This window comes from Leucoraja erinacea, chromosome 3 (assembly GCF_028641065.1).
Source record: "Leucoraja erinacea ecotype New England chromosome 3, Leri_hhj_1, whole genome shotgun sequence".
Taxonomy (NCBI): Eukaryota; Metazoa; Chordata; class Chondrichthyes; order Rajiformes; family Rajidae; genus Leucoraja; species Leucoraja erinaceus.
Window position 1 is genome coordinate 41315970 of NC_073379.1, and position 13216 is coordinate 41329185.

The 13216-nt window shown below is 42.7% G+C and overlaps 1 protein-coding gene across 1 annotated transcript in view; it reads right to left on the reverse strand.

Moving 5' to 3' along the window:
• Nucleotides 1-3487: 3487 nt before the first annotated feature.
• pgm5 (phosphoglucomutase 5) overlaps nucleotides 3488-13216 on the reverse strand; it is a 134797-nt gene continuing 125068 nt past the window's right edge. Inside the window, exon 11 of the mRNA XM_055632514.1 lies at nucleotides 3488-4002. Coding sequence (XP_055488489.1) covers nucleotides 3913-4002 — 90 coding nt within the window. The 3' untranslated portion in view covers nucleotides 3488-3912. The remainder of the gene's footprint in view (nucleotides 4003-13216) is intronic.

The window sequence follows — 13216 nt, forward strand, 5'->3', positions numbered from 1 at the left end:
ACATATAAATTGGCATAAACTGGGAACAACACTTGTTTAACCTGCCTCTGAACTGCATGTGATTCCTGTTGAACCTTCATACCACTTCTAGAACTTAAATTCAGTCGGCACTGTTATAAAATTGATATCTGATAAGAGGAAAAAAAACAGAAAATCTCTTGCAGTTACTTGTTTTATTACTTCGTTTAGGCTTCGGATTTCAATTTTTTTTACCAGAGCAAGGCAGCAAAAATGCTGAATTCAGGCTGATGGAGTGAACTATTCACTGGTTCAGAGCCGTACATCCCTGTCCTGCAATGATCTAAGTTGCTGGGGCAATCACAGGGGATTGGACATTCTGAGGCCTTGCACACACTGTGAGTACACACTTTTCTCCACAAAGAGCAGAGTCAAGGGAAGATTGGACTGGAACTAAATACAGGATGGGGAGTGGGTAGAGTGTATTGAGCTGGGGTGAAAAGAAGGTCAAATCAGTCAGATGGAGGGGGTGAAGCTAAGGAGACATTGGGGAGATCAAAAGCAGATAGTGGGGGGAGGGAGGATGAAAGCTAACATCAAGAAGACAACTTAAAGATGATGGATGACTTGGGCTGCACTTGCCACTTGGTCTCCTCAACCTGAACCTATGACAGATTCTATTGACAGACTTACCGTCATTCTTGTTAGAATTGGCATAATTTTGCAATAATAACAAATCTATCATTGTAATTCCTCTGTTCTAAATAATTACCTAACACTTGATACTGAATGCTAAGAGTTCAGTTCATAATCAAGAATCTACAATTGCTTTTTATTATCGCAGAACTGCAATTATTCCAATAATGACACAGAGAATTTCTAAACATGAGTTTCAGAGTTCCAAGTGAAATTTGCTCCATGCCGGTACTAGCCAATGAGAATATCGAACTATTTCCACTTGTCATTCAATTGTACTAACTTTGCCAACTTGCCCACCATCTATACCCCGAGGGGAAACATTGACTGGAAATTTAATTGGATCAGTCACTTAAATATAGTGGCTGGCGAAGCAGATGAGTGGCATCTAGAGACTCATGTTTCAAGAGATTTTGCATCATCCGTTGGCCACAAGTCAGGAGTGCTCTGGAATATTCACCACTTGCCCATATTAATGTAGTTCTAACACCAGTCAAGAAACATGTCACATTTGTTATGAGTCATAGAGTCACAGAAACATACAAGAGACCACTACCTCTCCTGGCAGCTCATTCCGTACACCAACCATTGTGTAAAAAAGTTACCCCTCTAGTTCCTAATTAATCTTTCCCCACTCCCCTTAACCCTATGTCCTCTGGTTCTTGATTCCCATACTCTGGGCCAAAGACCCTGTGCATTTAGTTAATCTATTCCTCTCATGATTTTGTACACCTCTATAAGATCAGTATACCACTATAAAAGGTCTATGAGCTTCATTGCTGAAGTCTGTATTTATCGCCTATTTTTAATGGCCTTGAGAAGTTGTGAGAATCTGTTTCATGACCCAGTACAGTTGAGATGGCTAGTGTAATCATGCATTGTCTTTCTACTGACTGGTTAGAACTAAAGCTTTTCACTGTACCTCGGTACACGTGACAATAAGTTAAACTAAACTAAACTAAACTAAACTAAACTAAACAGGAAGGCTGTATTATCTGGCATGCCTGTCACATTGGCCATTCCCTTTTCACTATTCTACCTTTTTGAAAAGCCATCATCCCAGTGCTCAGTAACCACATTAGTATCTGGTTATCAATACTTCAATTTTAGGACTCTTAACCCTGTTCTCTGTTTTCTCTTTGCTGTCACCTCCTTCCTACTATTGCAAACTGAAATAGTTCCGGATGAAAATGGATTGTATTGAGGTCAAATAAACCAGGTCACCCTGAGAGAGGAAATATGAACACAAATGCTTTCTTCCTTTTGAATTCTAGTCACTACACTCCTGTGCATCTCACTAATTCACATGAGATGGTTTCCATTTGCCGAGAGCAAGCTGCAGAATAATTTAGTCCAGCTCTTTCTTCAATGTTAAGAGGGTTGAATGCCAAGCAAAGGCAGTAGACACATGGGATCACCACTAGTAGTTACTCAAGTAGTTACATTGGTCAGCCCATACAATCCATGGGCCTGACACCAAACTCCTGAAACAAATACTCCTGAGTTTGGCCACAGAGGGAGACTTAGGAAAGGATTCAAGGATAAGTTCAAAGTCTCCTAGAAAAAAATGCAACATCCTAATTAACTCCTGGTAATCCCAAGCTCGTGGCTCTTCAGAGCAGAGGTGTATTTGGGATGGAATTAAGAAGCTGAGTCAAAGAAAGAAAAGCAGACAGATGTCATGTGCGAAAGGTAGAAGGCGTGCACCACCACACAATCTATTCCCTCTCCACCCATTAGGCACCTCATACGCCTATAGACGAGATCAAGTCACATCATAATCCACGAAACTGGCATGGAATCAAATCAGTCTTGATTCAAAGGGACTGTCCAAGAAGAAAAGGGCATACATTTATTTTTGTTACCAGCAAGCATAAAGCAAGGACAGGAAGATTGCAGTACAGATCGGTACAGAGGTATGGAGAACAGTGACAAGCATTGCAAAGCAAGCAAGAAGTGAGGGAAGACAGAGGGAATGAAAGATGGGACAGTTTGGGGATCTAGAGATGGAGAGACGGTAGGATTGACTAACTGACTCTTTAACGATGTGGAGAATAGCTCCATTTGAATCAGGAAGGGTACAAGACTTCAGAATTCAAAATATGAAAATAGAATTAGATAAACATGGGGATAAAGGAACAGAAAGCTGAGGGGATGAGACGGTGTGGTGGTAGGAGGTTCATAAAGACAGAGTATAGACACCACCATCGGCCAGCTGTGCTGATCCACCTTTGTGTTCGACATTAATAAAGATATGAAAAAATATATTTGTGCACACCAACCTCCTTCAGTATTGTGATAAGAATCAGATGAAAGGATTTGTGTGAATGTTCGCTGAAGGATGACAGCTACCTTATAGTCCCATTACCTTACAGAGGTCACGAATTCCCTGAACTGCACCTTAGAGGGCACATGGGGCCCTAGTTTAGTTAAGTGGAAATAAACCACCCCTGACTGTGCGCGCTTACAGAGCACTGCACTGAGGTGCTGACCTGGAAGTGGCACCACACCATAATCAACATCACTCAACATATAGGACCCTATCATTATTGTACTGTAGTTTGTGCGACCTTCCTGTGTACAGAATGGCTGTCACTTTTACCACAAAGCAACAGTTACTGCAGACAGACACAACAAGCTGGAGTAACTCAGCGGGACAGGCAGCATCTCTGGAGAGAAGGAATGGATAACGTTTCGGGTCGAGACCCTTCTTCAGACGTTACTACAGTAAGTGCATGTCTTTGGGAGTAAATTGCCCTCTATTAAAGAGTGAACATTACCAATGAATGTGCAATGACTTAGAAGAAGTCCAAAATAACTTACTTAACAGCACTTTGTTAGCAACATAGTTTAATAGTATTTGTTTAGATCGGGCAGGGGAAGAAAGTTGAGAATTTCAATTTTAAATGATGGTTTACAATATTATAATTGTACTAAGCCATCACGTGGATCTTTTACACTGAACTTACAACATAAAGATAAATCACAGCTCTCCTATTTGCTAACCCAAACAACACATGTCATGCAAGAATAACACAGTGGTTCTTTATAAAACACAACGATATTGTTAACACAGCCAGATAAAGGCAAGAAAGGACCTCATCTTTTTTTTTGCAAAACGTTGCTTTTCTCTTCCCTTGTTTAGAGTAATGTTCTGCCAGCATGTAGGTAGGGAGGTGCAAGCGTGAGCAGCTGATACAGACTGCGGAAAGGATGTACGTTCTCCTGGCCCCCTGGGTAGGTGTGGGTGGGCCGTGCTCAAGTGATGACCGTGGGCCCCCTCCGGCCGGTCCGCTCGTGGACGTGTGACAGTTTCAGAGCGATGGCGATCAGCGGCCCCAGCACCACCTGCAGAAGGTGAACAGAAGCCACTGTCAGCACCCAACGGCACTCCACCCTCCAACCTCGCAACCCACACCCTCCCAAATCCCCGTCCCTGGGAAAGAGGGCAGGCCGTGCTCCCACTGTGCCCGTGATCTCTGCGACGATCTGGGAACATTCACTTCCGTCGGACTTGCCCACACCCCCACAGCTTGAACATCCACAGCTTCCTCCCCTCTGCAAGGGAACTCACTCATTACACACTTTGGCTCTTTCAACCCAGCTCGTCCATGCTAACATCAATGTTTGTCTACGCTATTCCCACTAAAGGGGCCGAGCTAGGTTGCTGCTAATATGGACGTGAACGATGTCTGGTTGAGCTAATTCCATTTGCCTGCTTCTGACCTTTATCTCTCTACACCTTTCCTAGCCAAGTTCAAGTCCAAATGCCTTTTAAAGTGTAATAGTATCTGCCTCTACAACACCACTGACAGCTCGTTCCATCAACCACCACCCTCTGCCTGAAAAACTTACCACTCAGATCTTGAATGCATTTCTTCCCTCTCACTTTAAACCAGTGTCCTCGAGTTTTAGAGTACTCTACACTCAGAAAGAGACTTTGACTATCTATCCCATTTATGCCCTTCAAAATGTTATAAACATGTGTAACTATATCCCTTGGCTTTCTGCCCTTTAGAGGAAAGGTTTCGACCCGAAATTTCATCTATTCCCTTTCTCCCGAGATGCTGCCTGTCCCGTTGATTTACTCCAGCTTTTTGTGCCTAGTTTCTAGAAACAGAAACATAGAAACATAGAAATTAGGTGCAAGAGTAGGCCATTCAGCCCTTCGAGCCTGCACCGCCATTCAATATGATCATGGTTGATCATCCAACTCAGTATCCCGTACCTGCCTTCTCTCCATACCCTCTGATCCCCTTAGCCACAAGGGCCACATCTAACTCCCTCTAAATATAGCCAATGAACTGGCTTCAACTACCCTCTGTGGCAGAGAGTTCCAGAGATTCACCACTCTCTGCGTGAAAAAAGTTCTTCTCTCGGTTTTAAAGGATTTCCCCCTTATCCTTAAGCTGTGACCCCTTGTCCTGGACTTCCCCAACATCGGGAACAATCTTCCTGCATCTAGCCTGTCCAACCCCTTAAGAAATTTGTAAGTTTCTATAAGATCCCCTCTCAATCTTCTAAATTCTAGAGGGTATCAACCAAGTCTAACCAGCCTTTCTTCATAAGACAGTCCTGACATCCCAGGAATCAGCCTGGTGAACCGTCTCTGCACTCCCTCTAGGCTTGTTTCAGATTTGCCTAGCAATACTCCAGGTCCACCATCAACTGCAGTAGAACCTCCCTGCTCCTATACTCAAATCCTCTTGCTATGAAACCATCCATTCGCTTTCAGCCTGCTGCACCTGCATCCTGGTACCATGACACCCAGGTCTCGCTGCACTCCCCTCTCTTTAGATAATAGTCTGCTTTCCCCACCATGGATAACCTCACATCCACATGTGTGGGCCCAACCCCAGCCTATCCAAGCACCTTCTCTCATAGCATTCAACACCTAACACTGCCCCCCAGCTTAGTGTCTCCGCAAACTTGGAGAATTCAATTCCCTCAGTATCACTGAACACAACACCATCTCTAAAATGTCTCCCACTCACTCTCTTTCCACCTTTGGGAACACTACCATCTATTTCTCATCATTATTTCATTTGATTGAATATCGTTCCCCTCTGCTTCATGTTGATAGAAATTATTGTGTTCATCAAAGTCAATGTGATCAGCCATGATCACATTGAATGGTGGTGCTGGCTCGACGGGATGAATGACCCACTCCTGCACCTATTGTCTATTGTATATTGTCTAATATTCTAAAATAAATTTATAAATAGCCAGGGATAACTAATTATATTTAGTTGTAATAGTACCAAACACAGAAATTGAACAAGTCATCTCTGGTCACTGATCATTCTTCTGATGAGATTTCAAAGTCAATCGCATGCAAGATAGCTCAGCTCCTTGTGGAACATGACATTGTTTTGAGGAGCAACTGTTATTAGTGCTTCCATTGTACTGTTGCCTCTCACAAAGGACTGTTCAAAGGTGGCCTCCTGGAGTTTGTTCAGTACTAGGAGCACATCTGACCAAGAATCCCACCATAGTTCTCAAACCTCTCAATGAGCTGACAACCTTCACCCCCATCTCCCGTTGGACCTGCCTACAATCCTATGGCTGTAATATTCAGCAAACCACCTCCAACCTCCACAAACCATCACCCTAGCCTCTAAAGATAGACACAAAAATCTGGAGTAACTCAGCGAGACAGGCAGCATCTCTGGAGAGACGTAATGGGTGATGCTTTGGGTCGTGACCTTTCCCCAGACACAAAACATCACCCATTCCTTCTCTCCAGAGATGCTGCCTGTCTTGCTGAGTTACTCCAGCATTTCGTATCTATCTTCGGTTTAAACCAGCATCTGCAGTTCCTTCTAACATCCTAGCCTCTGATCCAAGATCAACAAGATCCTACTCCAATCCCAATCTCCCCACTCCAAAACCATTGCAGGCCTCAATATCTGGACCATACCTTCCCCTATGGACACTCCATGACTGCATGGCCCCTCTGACCACTGACACCCTCTTGCAATAATTCTTCACCATTCTTTATTCCAAAGCATTTGCGTCTAGAAAGATACATTAGCAATTTATTTGGCTCCTTTTCTTCCCTGTCTCCACACTGCCCTCCTCTGGCTGGATGGTGAACATATCCAGACGGTGCACTGTGCCAGGGTATCTGAGAAAGGAGTATAGTGTTCCCTGTTGGTATTCCCTCTCATTTTGAAATGTCATGGGTTCCCCACCTGGAAACAATGGGATAAAGTGACGGCATGCACCCAGTGGAGAGCTGTTATGCAAAGTCTTTTGCAGCCACAGAAACACACTCACAGTAAGGTCACCTTTGAAACATAGGAATGGACCAATTCTTAAAGATTTGGTCTCCCTTTATCGACTTATTACAAGCATATGGTGCAACATAACCTTAGAAATTAACTGTTTCAGAACCGGGTGAGGGGTGGGTAAAGATACGAAGTAGGTATATCCCTTTCAATGTCTCTTTTTTTCCCTCTTTTTTTTCTTCTCTATTCTTTTTTGTTTCTTACTTCATCCCACCTTCTTGTTTTCTTGTTTTCTCTGTCGGGCTACACAGCTCTATGGGTTCTTTCTTTTTCTACTATTTCACAAATTAACAATATCACTACTTTATATGATATTCTCTCTCTCTCTCTCTCTCTTTTTTACTATTAAATTTAAAATAAGAAGTTGTACATGAAATGTAATATGTTATTAATGTATTATATTATGGTACTTTACTTCTAATAAAAATATTAAAATAAAAATAAAAAAAGCAACATAGGAATGTGGGTGCCATGGTTTGTGGGCTAAGTGTGTCCCAGAGTGATAACGCCCAAATAATCTGTGCTAGTGTTGTTAATCAAGGGGAAATATTGAAGAGATTATTTCTCTGTTCTTCTTCAAAATAGTTCCCTGGAATCTTTCACCTTCACCTAAAAAAACAGAGGTGACCTAGGTTTGATGACGCTTGTAGAATAGAGAATCTGTTACAGTGCAGAACTTCCTTAGTTATGCCAGGTTTGATGTACCTGGTCAACTTGCTGATTTAAGATGTGAAACCACAACCTTCTGAGTCGGGCATGATTAGGACCCAGTTGTGGATAATAGTGATTTATTATCCACAACTGATACAAGATACAAGATATATTTATTTGTCACATGCGCCAGATGGCACAGTGAAATGTGATCACCATACAGCCATACACTAAAATAAAGAACACACCACACGATAGATTTAAACATAAAACATCCCCACACAGCAGAATCAAACGTTCCCCACTGTGAGAGAAGGCACCAAAGTCCATGATCACTTGACCACTATCACACCAAAGTTTGTGAGATTTTGCTATGCACACAATGGCAACAGTGTTTCCCGGTTCCTCTTCCCCCATCTTAGATTGTTCAATTTCAAGTTTATTGTCATAGACACAAGGAAGGCAAAGCACAGGTACAACAAAAAATCTTGCCTGTAGCAGCATCACAGGCAAATAGACTCACAACACACACAAAAAACAAATGGAGACGTAAGGAACTTAAACAGCTGGAATCTTTAGCAAAACATAAAGTGCTGGAGGAACTCAGCGGGTCAGACAACATGTGTGGAAGGAATGGACAAGTGATGTTTCATTGGCGAGGGGGGGGGCTTGTTTGTTGGTTGGGTAGTGTAAGTAACAAAGATTGGAGGTGAAAAGGAGGCAAAAGGGTGTCATATAATGAAAGGAGACAGGTGACATGTAAAGCCAGTCAGAGGAAAATAAGTGAAAGGAGATAAGGATTGGTGGGAAGAGGCAGAATAGTGGGAGAAAGGGCGGGGGTGGGGGGGGGAGGGTTGAACATAAAACAAAGAGAGAGTGGTTAGGAACTTCTACTTAAAATTGGATAATTCAATGTTTATACCAGAGCTACCCAAAAAACAAATGATGCCCAAATTACACATTGATTCTAAAAGGAAAAGGTTGTGCAATAGAACAAGCCTTTAGTGCAAAAACGTAATTAGAAAAGAAAATAAAATTTTCAGTGGTGCAAGAGATGGGTCTGCAGTGTTGTCTAGGTAGCTTTTTGGTTGTGTCAGTCAGTGCAAGAACCTGCTAGCTTTTGGGATGTAGCTGTTCCAAAGCCTGGTGATGTGGGACTTCAGGCTTTTGTACCTACTGCCTGATGGTAGCAGTGAGAAGCGTTGTGACCTGGATGGGTTTCAGGGGGGTGGGTTTGGTTCTTGATGGTAGCTGCCGCCTTCATGAGTCCCTTAGGTATAAAGATGACTCTGTGGGTTCAGAAGTCAATGTGGACGAGGGCGGAAACTGGAGCATCCAGGGGATCACAGGGACGCTGGTCGCCGCAGGAGGTCGAGTGTATTGTTGATAAAGGTTGACGATATTTTAATTTGATAACTGTCTGTAAACTGTCAATGTAGGCAGCCTTTGATCGTGTTACTACTCTGTATATTTGTTTTGTTTTGAATAAAAGCATTTGGTATTATAAAAAAAAGGGGAGATTGTGCAAAGTTACCACACACTGAGGGGGGAACCTGGGACCATGGCATTGTGTGTTACCAGCTGTGTCACCCCCTTCTTATTGCCCATGTTCAGCAGTCATGGGGGTTTGATGGCACAGTTTCCCACACTACCACAACTGGGCTTCAAACACACTGCATTGGCTATAATGCGGGTTGGGCCATCCTGTGGTTGTGAAAGGTGTAATAGAAAAGCAAGATGTTTTTTACAGAATATTTTGCTCGTGTCAATTACATTTTGTGTGATTAAATAATCTGAGATGATTTCTCAAGCTCTTTATTGTTATACTGATTATGTGAGAATCACTTCCCTTGACAGAATTGTTTTGCTAAAGCAAGTTGGAGTTTCATTATGGCGGTAAAGCTAGCAATCATCATTTGTGTTTGTTTTAACATGACTGCAATTGCTTCCTTTGTATCACAAGCAGAAGGAAAATGGTGGCAAAAAGTACCCTCAATGGGAAACAACGTCCGAAACATACTTGACATTGGCACTGCTTTCTTTACAGGTCTGGTTTTGTGAAACAACACAATGAGGCAACATTAAAGTATTTTATTTGTCTTTCTAGGAAAAAGCATTTCTTCGTGAAGTTAAGAGTGATAAAGTGGAGCAGTTCGTTTGGTGGGCATTCCACTGGGAAATGTCAGCAGCTTTGCACATGAACCTTAATCTTTTCCCCTCGTTATTCAGGGATTTCTGCAAGAACGTAAACGTTGTGAAGTTGTACTCATTTGCCTGGCATTTTCTTCACAAAGCTGCTCCAGAATTGGAGCACAACGTTACAGCAGATGTAGCACTTATAGTGGGGTGGATGCACGGACAATCAATGCCAGTTTAGGAGGATAGGTTTCCCATACATTACAATATAGGTGAAAGGCTGCAAAAAAGAGTCAACACCTCTGAATTTTCAATATTTATAATTGTTTGAATTTACTTAAACATCTCCGTGTGCTTTTAATTAAGTTGTATGTTTAATCATTTTTACTTTTTAACTTTGAACAGCCTTTTAATAGATCTTCTTAAATTTTGAATTTTCTTTAATATCAGAAACATTTTTGTTTGTGACCACGTTTGTCGACCAGTTAAGCTCGAGAGACAAGGAACACTGCAGATGCAGGGATCCTGAGTAAAAAAACCCACAAAGTGCTGGAGGAGCTCAGTAGGTCAAGCAGCATCTGTGGTGGGAATGGACTGACAACATTTTGGTTTCATTGGAGATAATGGTTTTGCCGTCTACCAAAGTCCTCTGCAGCTGTTTTGAGAAGAGCGATTTTTCTGCTGTCACCCAGGATTGGCACAGTGATCCAACGGTAGAGCAGTAGACAGGTACAATGCCAGAGACCCAGATTTGATCCTGACAATGGGTGCTGTCTGTATAGAGTTTGTACACTATCCCTGTGATCGTGTGCATTATCTCCAGGTGCCCTGGTTCCCTCTCCCATTCCAAAGAAGTGCAGGTTTGTAGGTTAATTGACCTGTAAATTATCCCTGGTGTTAGGATAGAACTAGTATACAGTGTATTGTTTATCAGAGTGGGCTGAAGGGCCTGTTTCCACACTGTATCTCTAAACCCACCCCATCCCACCCTATCTTACTATCAGCAGTATCTTGGGCACTGTGTGGGACCTCATCATGACCCTGGGGCTGACTTTGCCCAGATTCTTGCTGGGGGGAGGGGTGGGGGTTGAACAAGATAACTCCAACCCATCGTCACTCTTCATTGACAAGCATGAGCAACGATCATGGGTGGTGATTGTAGGTGATCTACCACTGACCTACAAATCCTCAATCACTAACGCAGCTTGAAATATTTTATTTTGAATAAAGAGATTTTAAATTAGTTTAGCTAATCTTTCACCTGCTAGTAGATCCATTTGCACCTTTAAAAAGTATTTATTGAACCACTTAATGGTTTAATTAGTATATATTTTTTAAACAATTTAACTTTTTTATATGTAACAACTTTTCAAACATGGGACAAAAGTTTATGCATTTGTAAGAAAATGATCCTGTTTTGAAGGGCTTTTCCAATCTGACACCTTCAGTAGAATCTCACCAGAGTGATGTGCAGGAAGGGACTGCAGATGCTGCTTTATATCGAAGATAGGCACAAAATGCTGGAGTAACTCAATGGGCCAAGTAGCATCTCTGGAGAAAAAGAATAAGTGACGCTTTGGGTCGCAACCCTTCTTCAGACTGCAGTTTGAAGAAGAGCTCAGACTCGAAAAGTCACCTATTCCTTTTCTCCAGAGATGCTGCCTGACCCGCTGAGTTACTCCAGCATTTTGTGCCTATTTCATTAAACTGATTGTGGGCAGGGCCAGTGAAGGGGTTTGGCCTGATTGGGGTAAATGAATCCCGTGCCAGCAGAAACGGTGGCAGCAAACCTAATGTTTGGGCTCTGTTTAATAATACTATTGGTTTTGAGTGGGGATTCTAGTTCGCAATGTTCAATCTGCTGCTGACTTCATAGAAAATCATTTGCAACATCGTAAGGACTGAGATGAGACTTCAACATGTCAGCAGATCTATATCGGTGGCTCAAGCTGGGCGATCGTTTCGCCGACACCTCCGCTCGGTCCGCAATAACCAAGCTGACCTCCCGGTGGCTCAGCACTTCAACTCCCCCTCCCACTCCGCCTCCGACCTCTCTGTCTTGGGTCTCCTCCATGGCCACAGCGAGCAGCACCGGAAATTGGAGGAACAGCACCTCATATTCCGTTTGGGGAGTCTGCACCCCGGGGGCATGAACATCGAATTCTCCAATTTGTTAGTCTTGCTGTTTTCCCCTTCCTTAGCCCCCCTACAGTATAGTTCCTCCTTTTCCCTTTCTTGTCCCCGCCCACCTCCGCCCCCGATCAGTCTGAAGAAGGGTTTCGGCCTGAAACGTTGCCTATTTCCTTCGCTCCATAGATGCTGCTGCACCCGCTGAGTTTCTCCAGCTTTTTTGTGTAACCTGAGATTCAACAGCTTGGCTCAGCTGCACCACCTTGTGGTATGTCCAGTGTAACGTAACAGTTACAGAGCAGCCTAGTCATTCACCTTCCAGCTTTGTTTTCACGTACAGTATAGTTTCCTCTGACAGCTTCCACAGATGTAAGGCTGCACCGGACACCTTATCTCAAAGGGCTTCCATGCTGATTCCTACTCATTTCTCACTCCAGTATTCACTGTCTTACACTGGTTCACTTACAATACCTCAACTTTAAAATATTCCCTTCTACTTTTAAAACTCTAGCTGTGTGTGTCATCTCTGTCTGGCTCACACCTCCACCCATCATCACTCCAGGGACATTCACATCTGTGTTCTTTTTTATCAATCACTCCACTGCTGTTGCTCCATCCTTCAATTGTATGGGCTTTGAGATATGGATTTCTCCAAATCTCTCCACACCTCCCTCTCTTCCTTTAAAGTTTTTTGGAACAAACCTTTGGTCATCTGTCTCCCAAGACTCAATGTCAAATCTGGTTCAATAATGCGCTTGCGAAAAGCCTCGGAATACTTTGCTGTATTAAATGGGGCAATATAAACCCTGGCCAGCGACTTTATAATTTTAATGAGAATTCATCCCTGAGTGAAAACATAGGTAAAGAGTGCGAATAGACATGCTTGGTCAATTATCAGTCCTGGTTTGTAAGAATTATTTTCTTCCAAAAGATTAATAGTGAAGATTAGTGTAAAAACTGTTCCTTAAAATCCACCTTTTTAACTAAGGATATCATGAAGTTTCCTGGTAATAGTTTCTTGGGCTTGGTGCCTGTTCCCATGTCATTATATATCTGGAAAGTTCCTTTGAAGAGTTTCATTCCTTCACTATAAACATGTGATAAATGGTTTGTGAAAAGCAGGCCTGGATTTTGTGGTTGTTTAAAGTCTTTTTAAATGTCTTACACATTATCAAATATTGCAGGGAACATTAAGGTTAAATCTGAATCATTAAAGGTAGGCCTGGATTTTGTGGTTGCAATCAAGGTGAAGCTGTCAGCACGCTCTCATTATATTCTCAAGTCAACAGTGACTTCTTGAGTCTTCGCGTGTATTGGAATGTGGAGATCCAGAGGCCGCTGTCAGTAATTCCCAG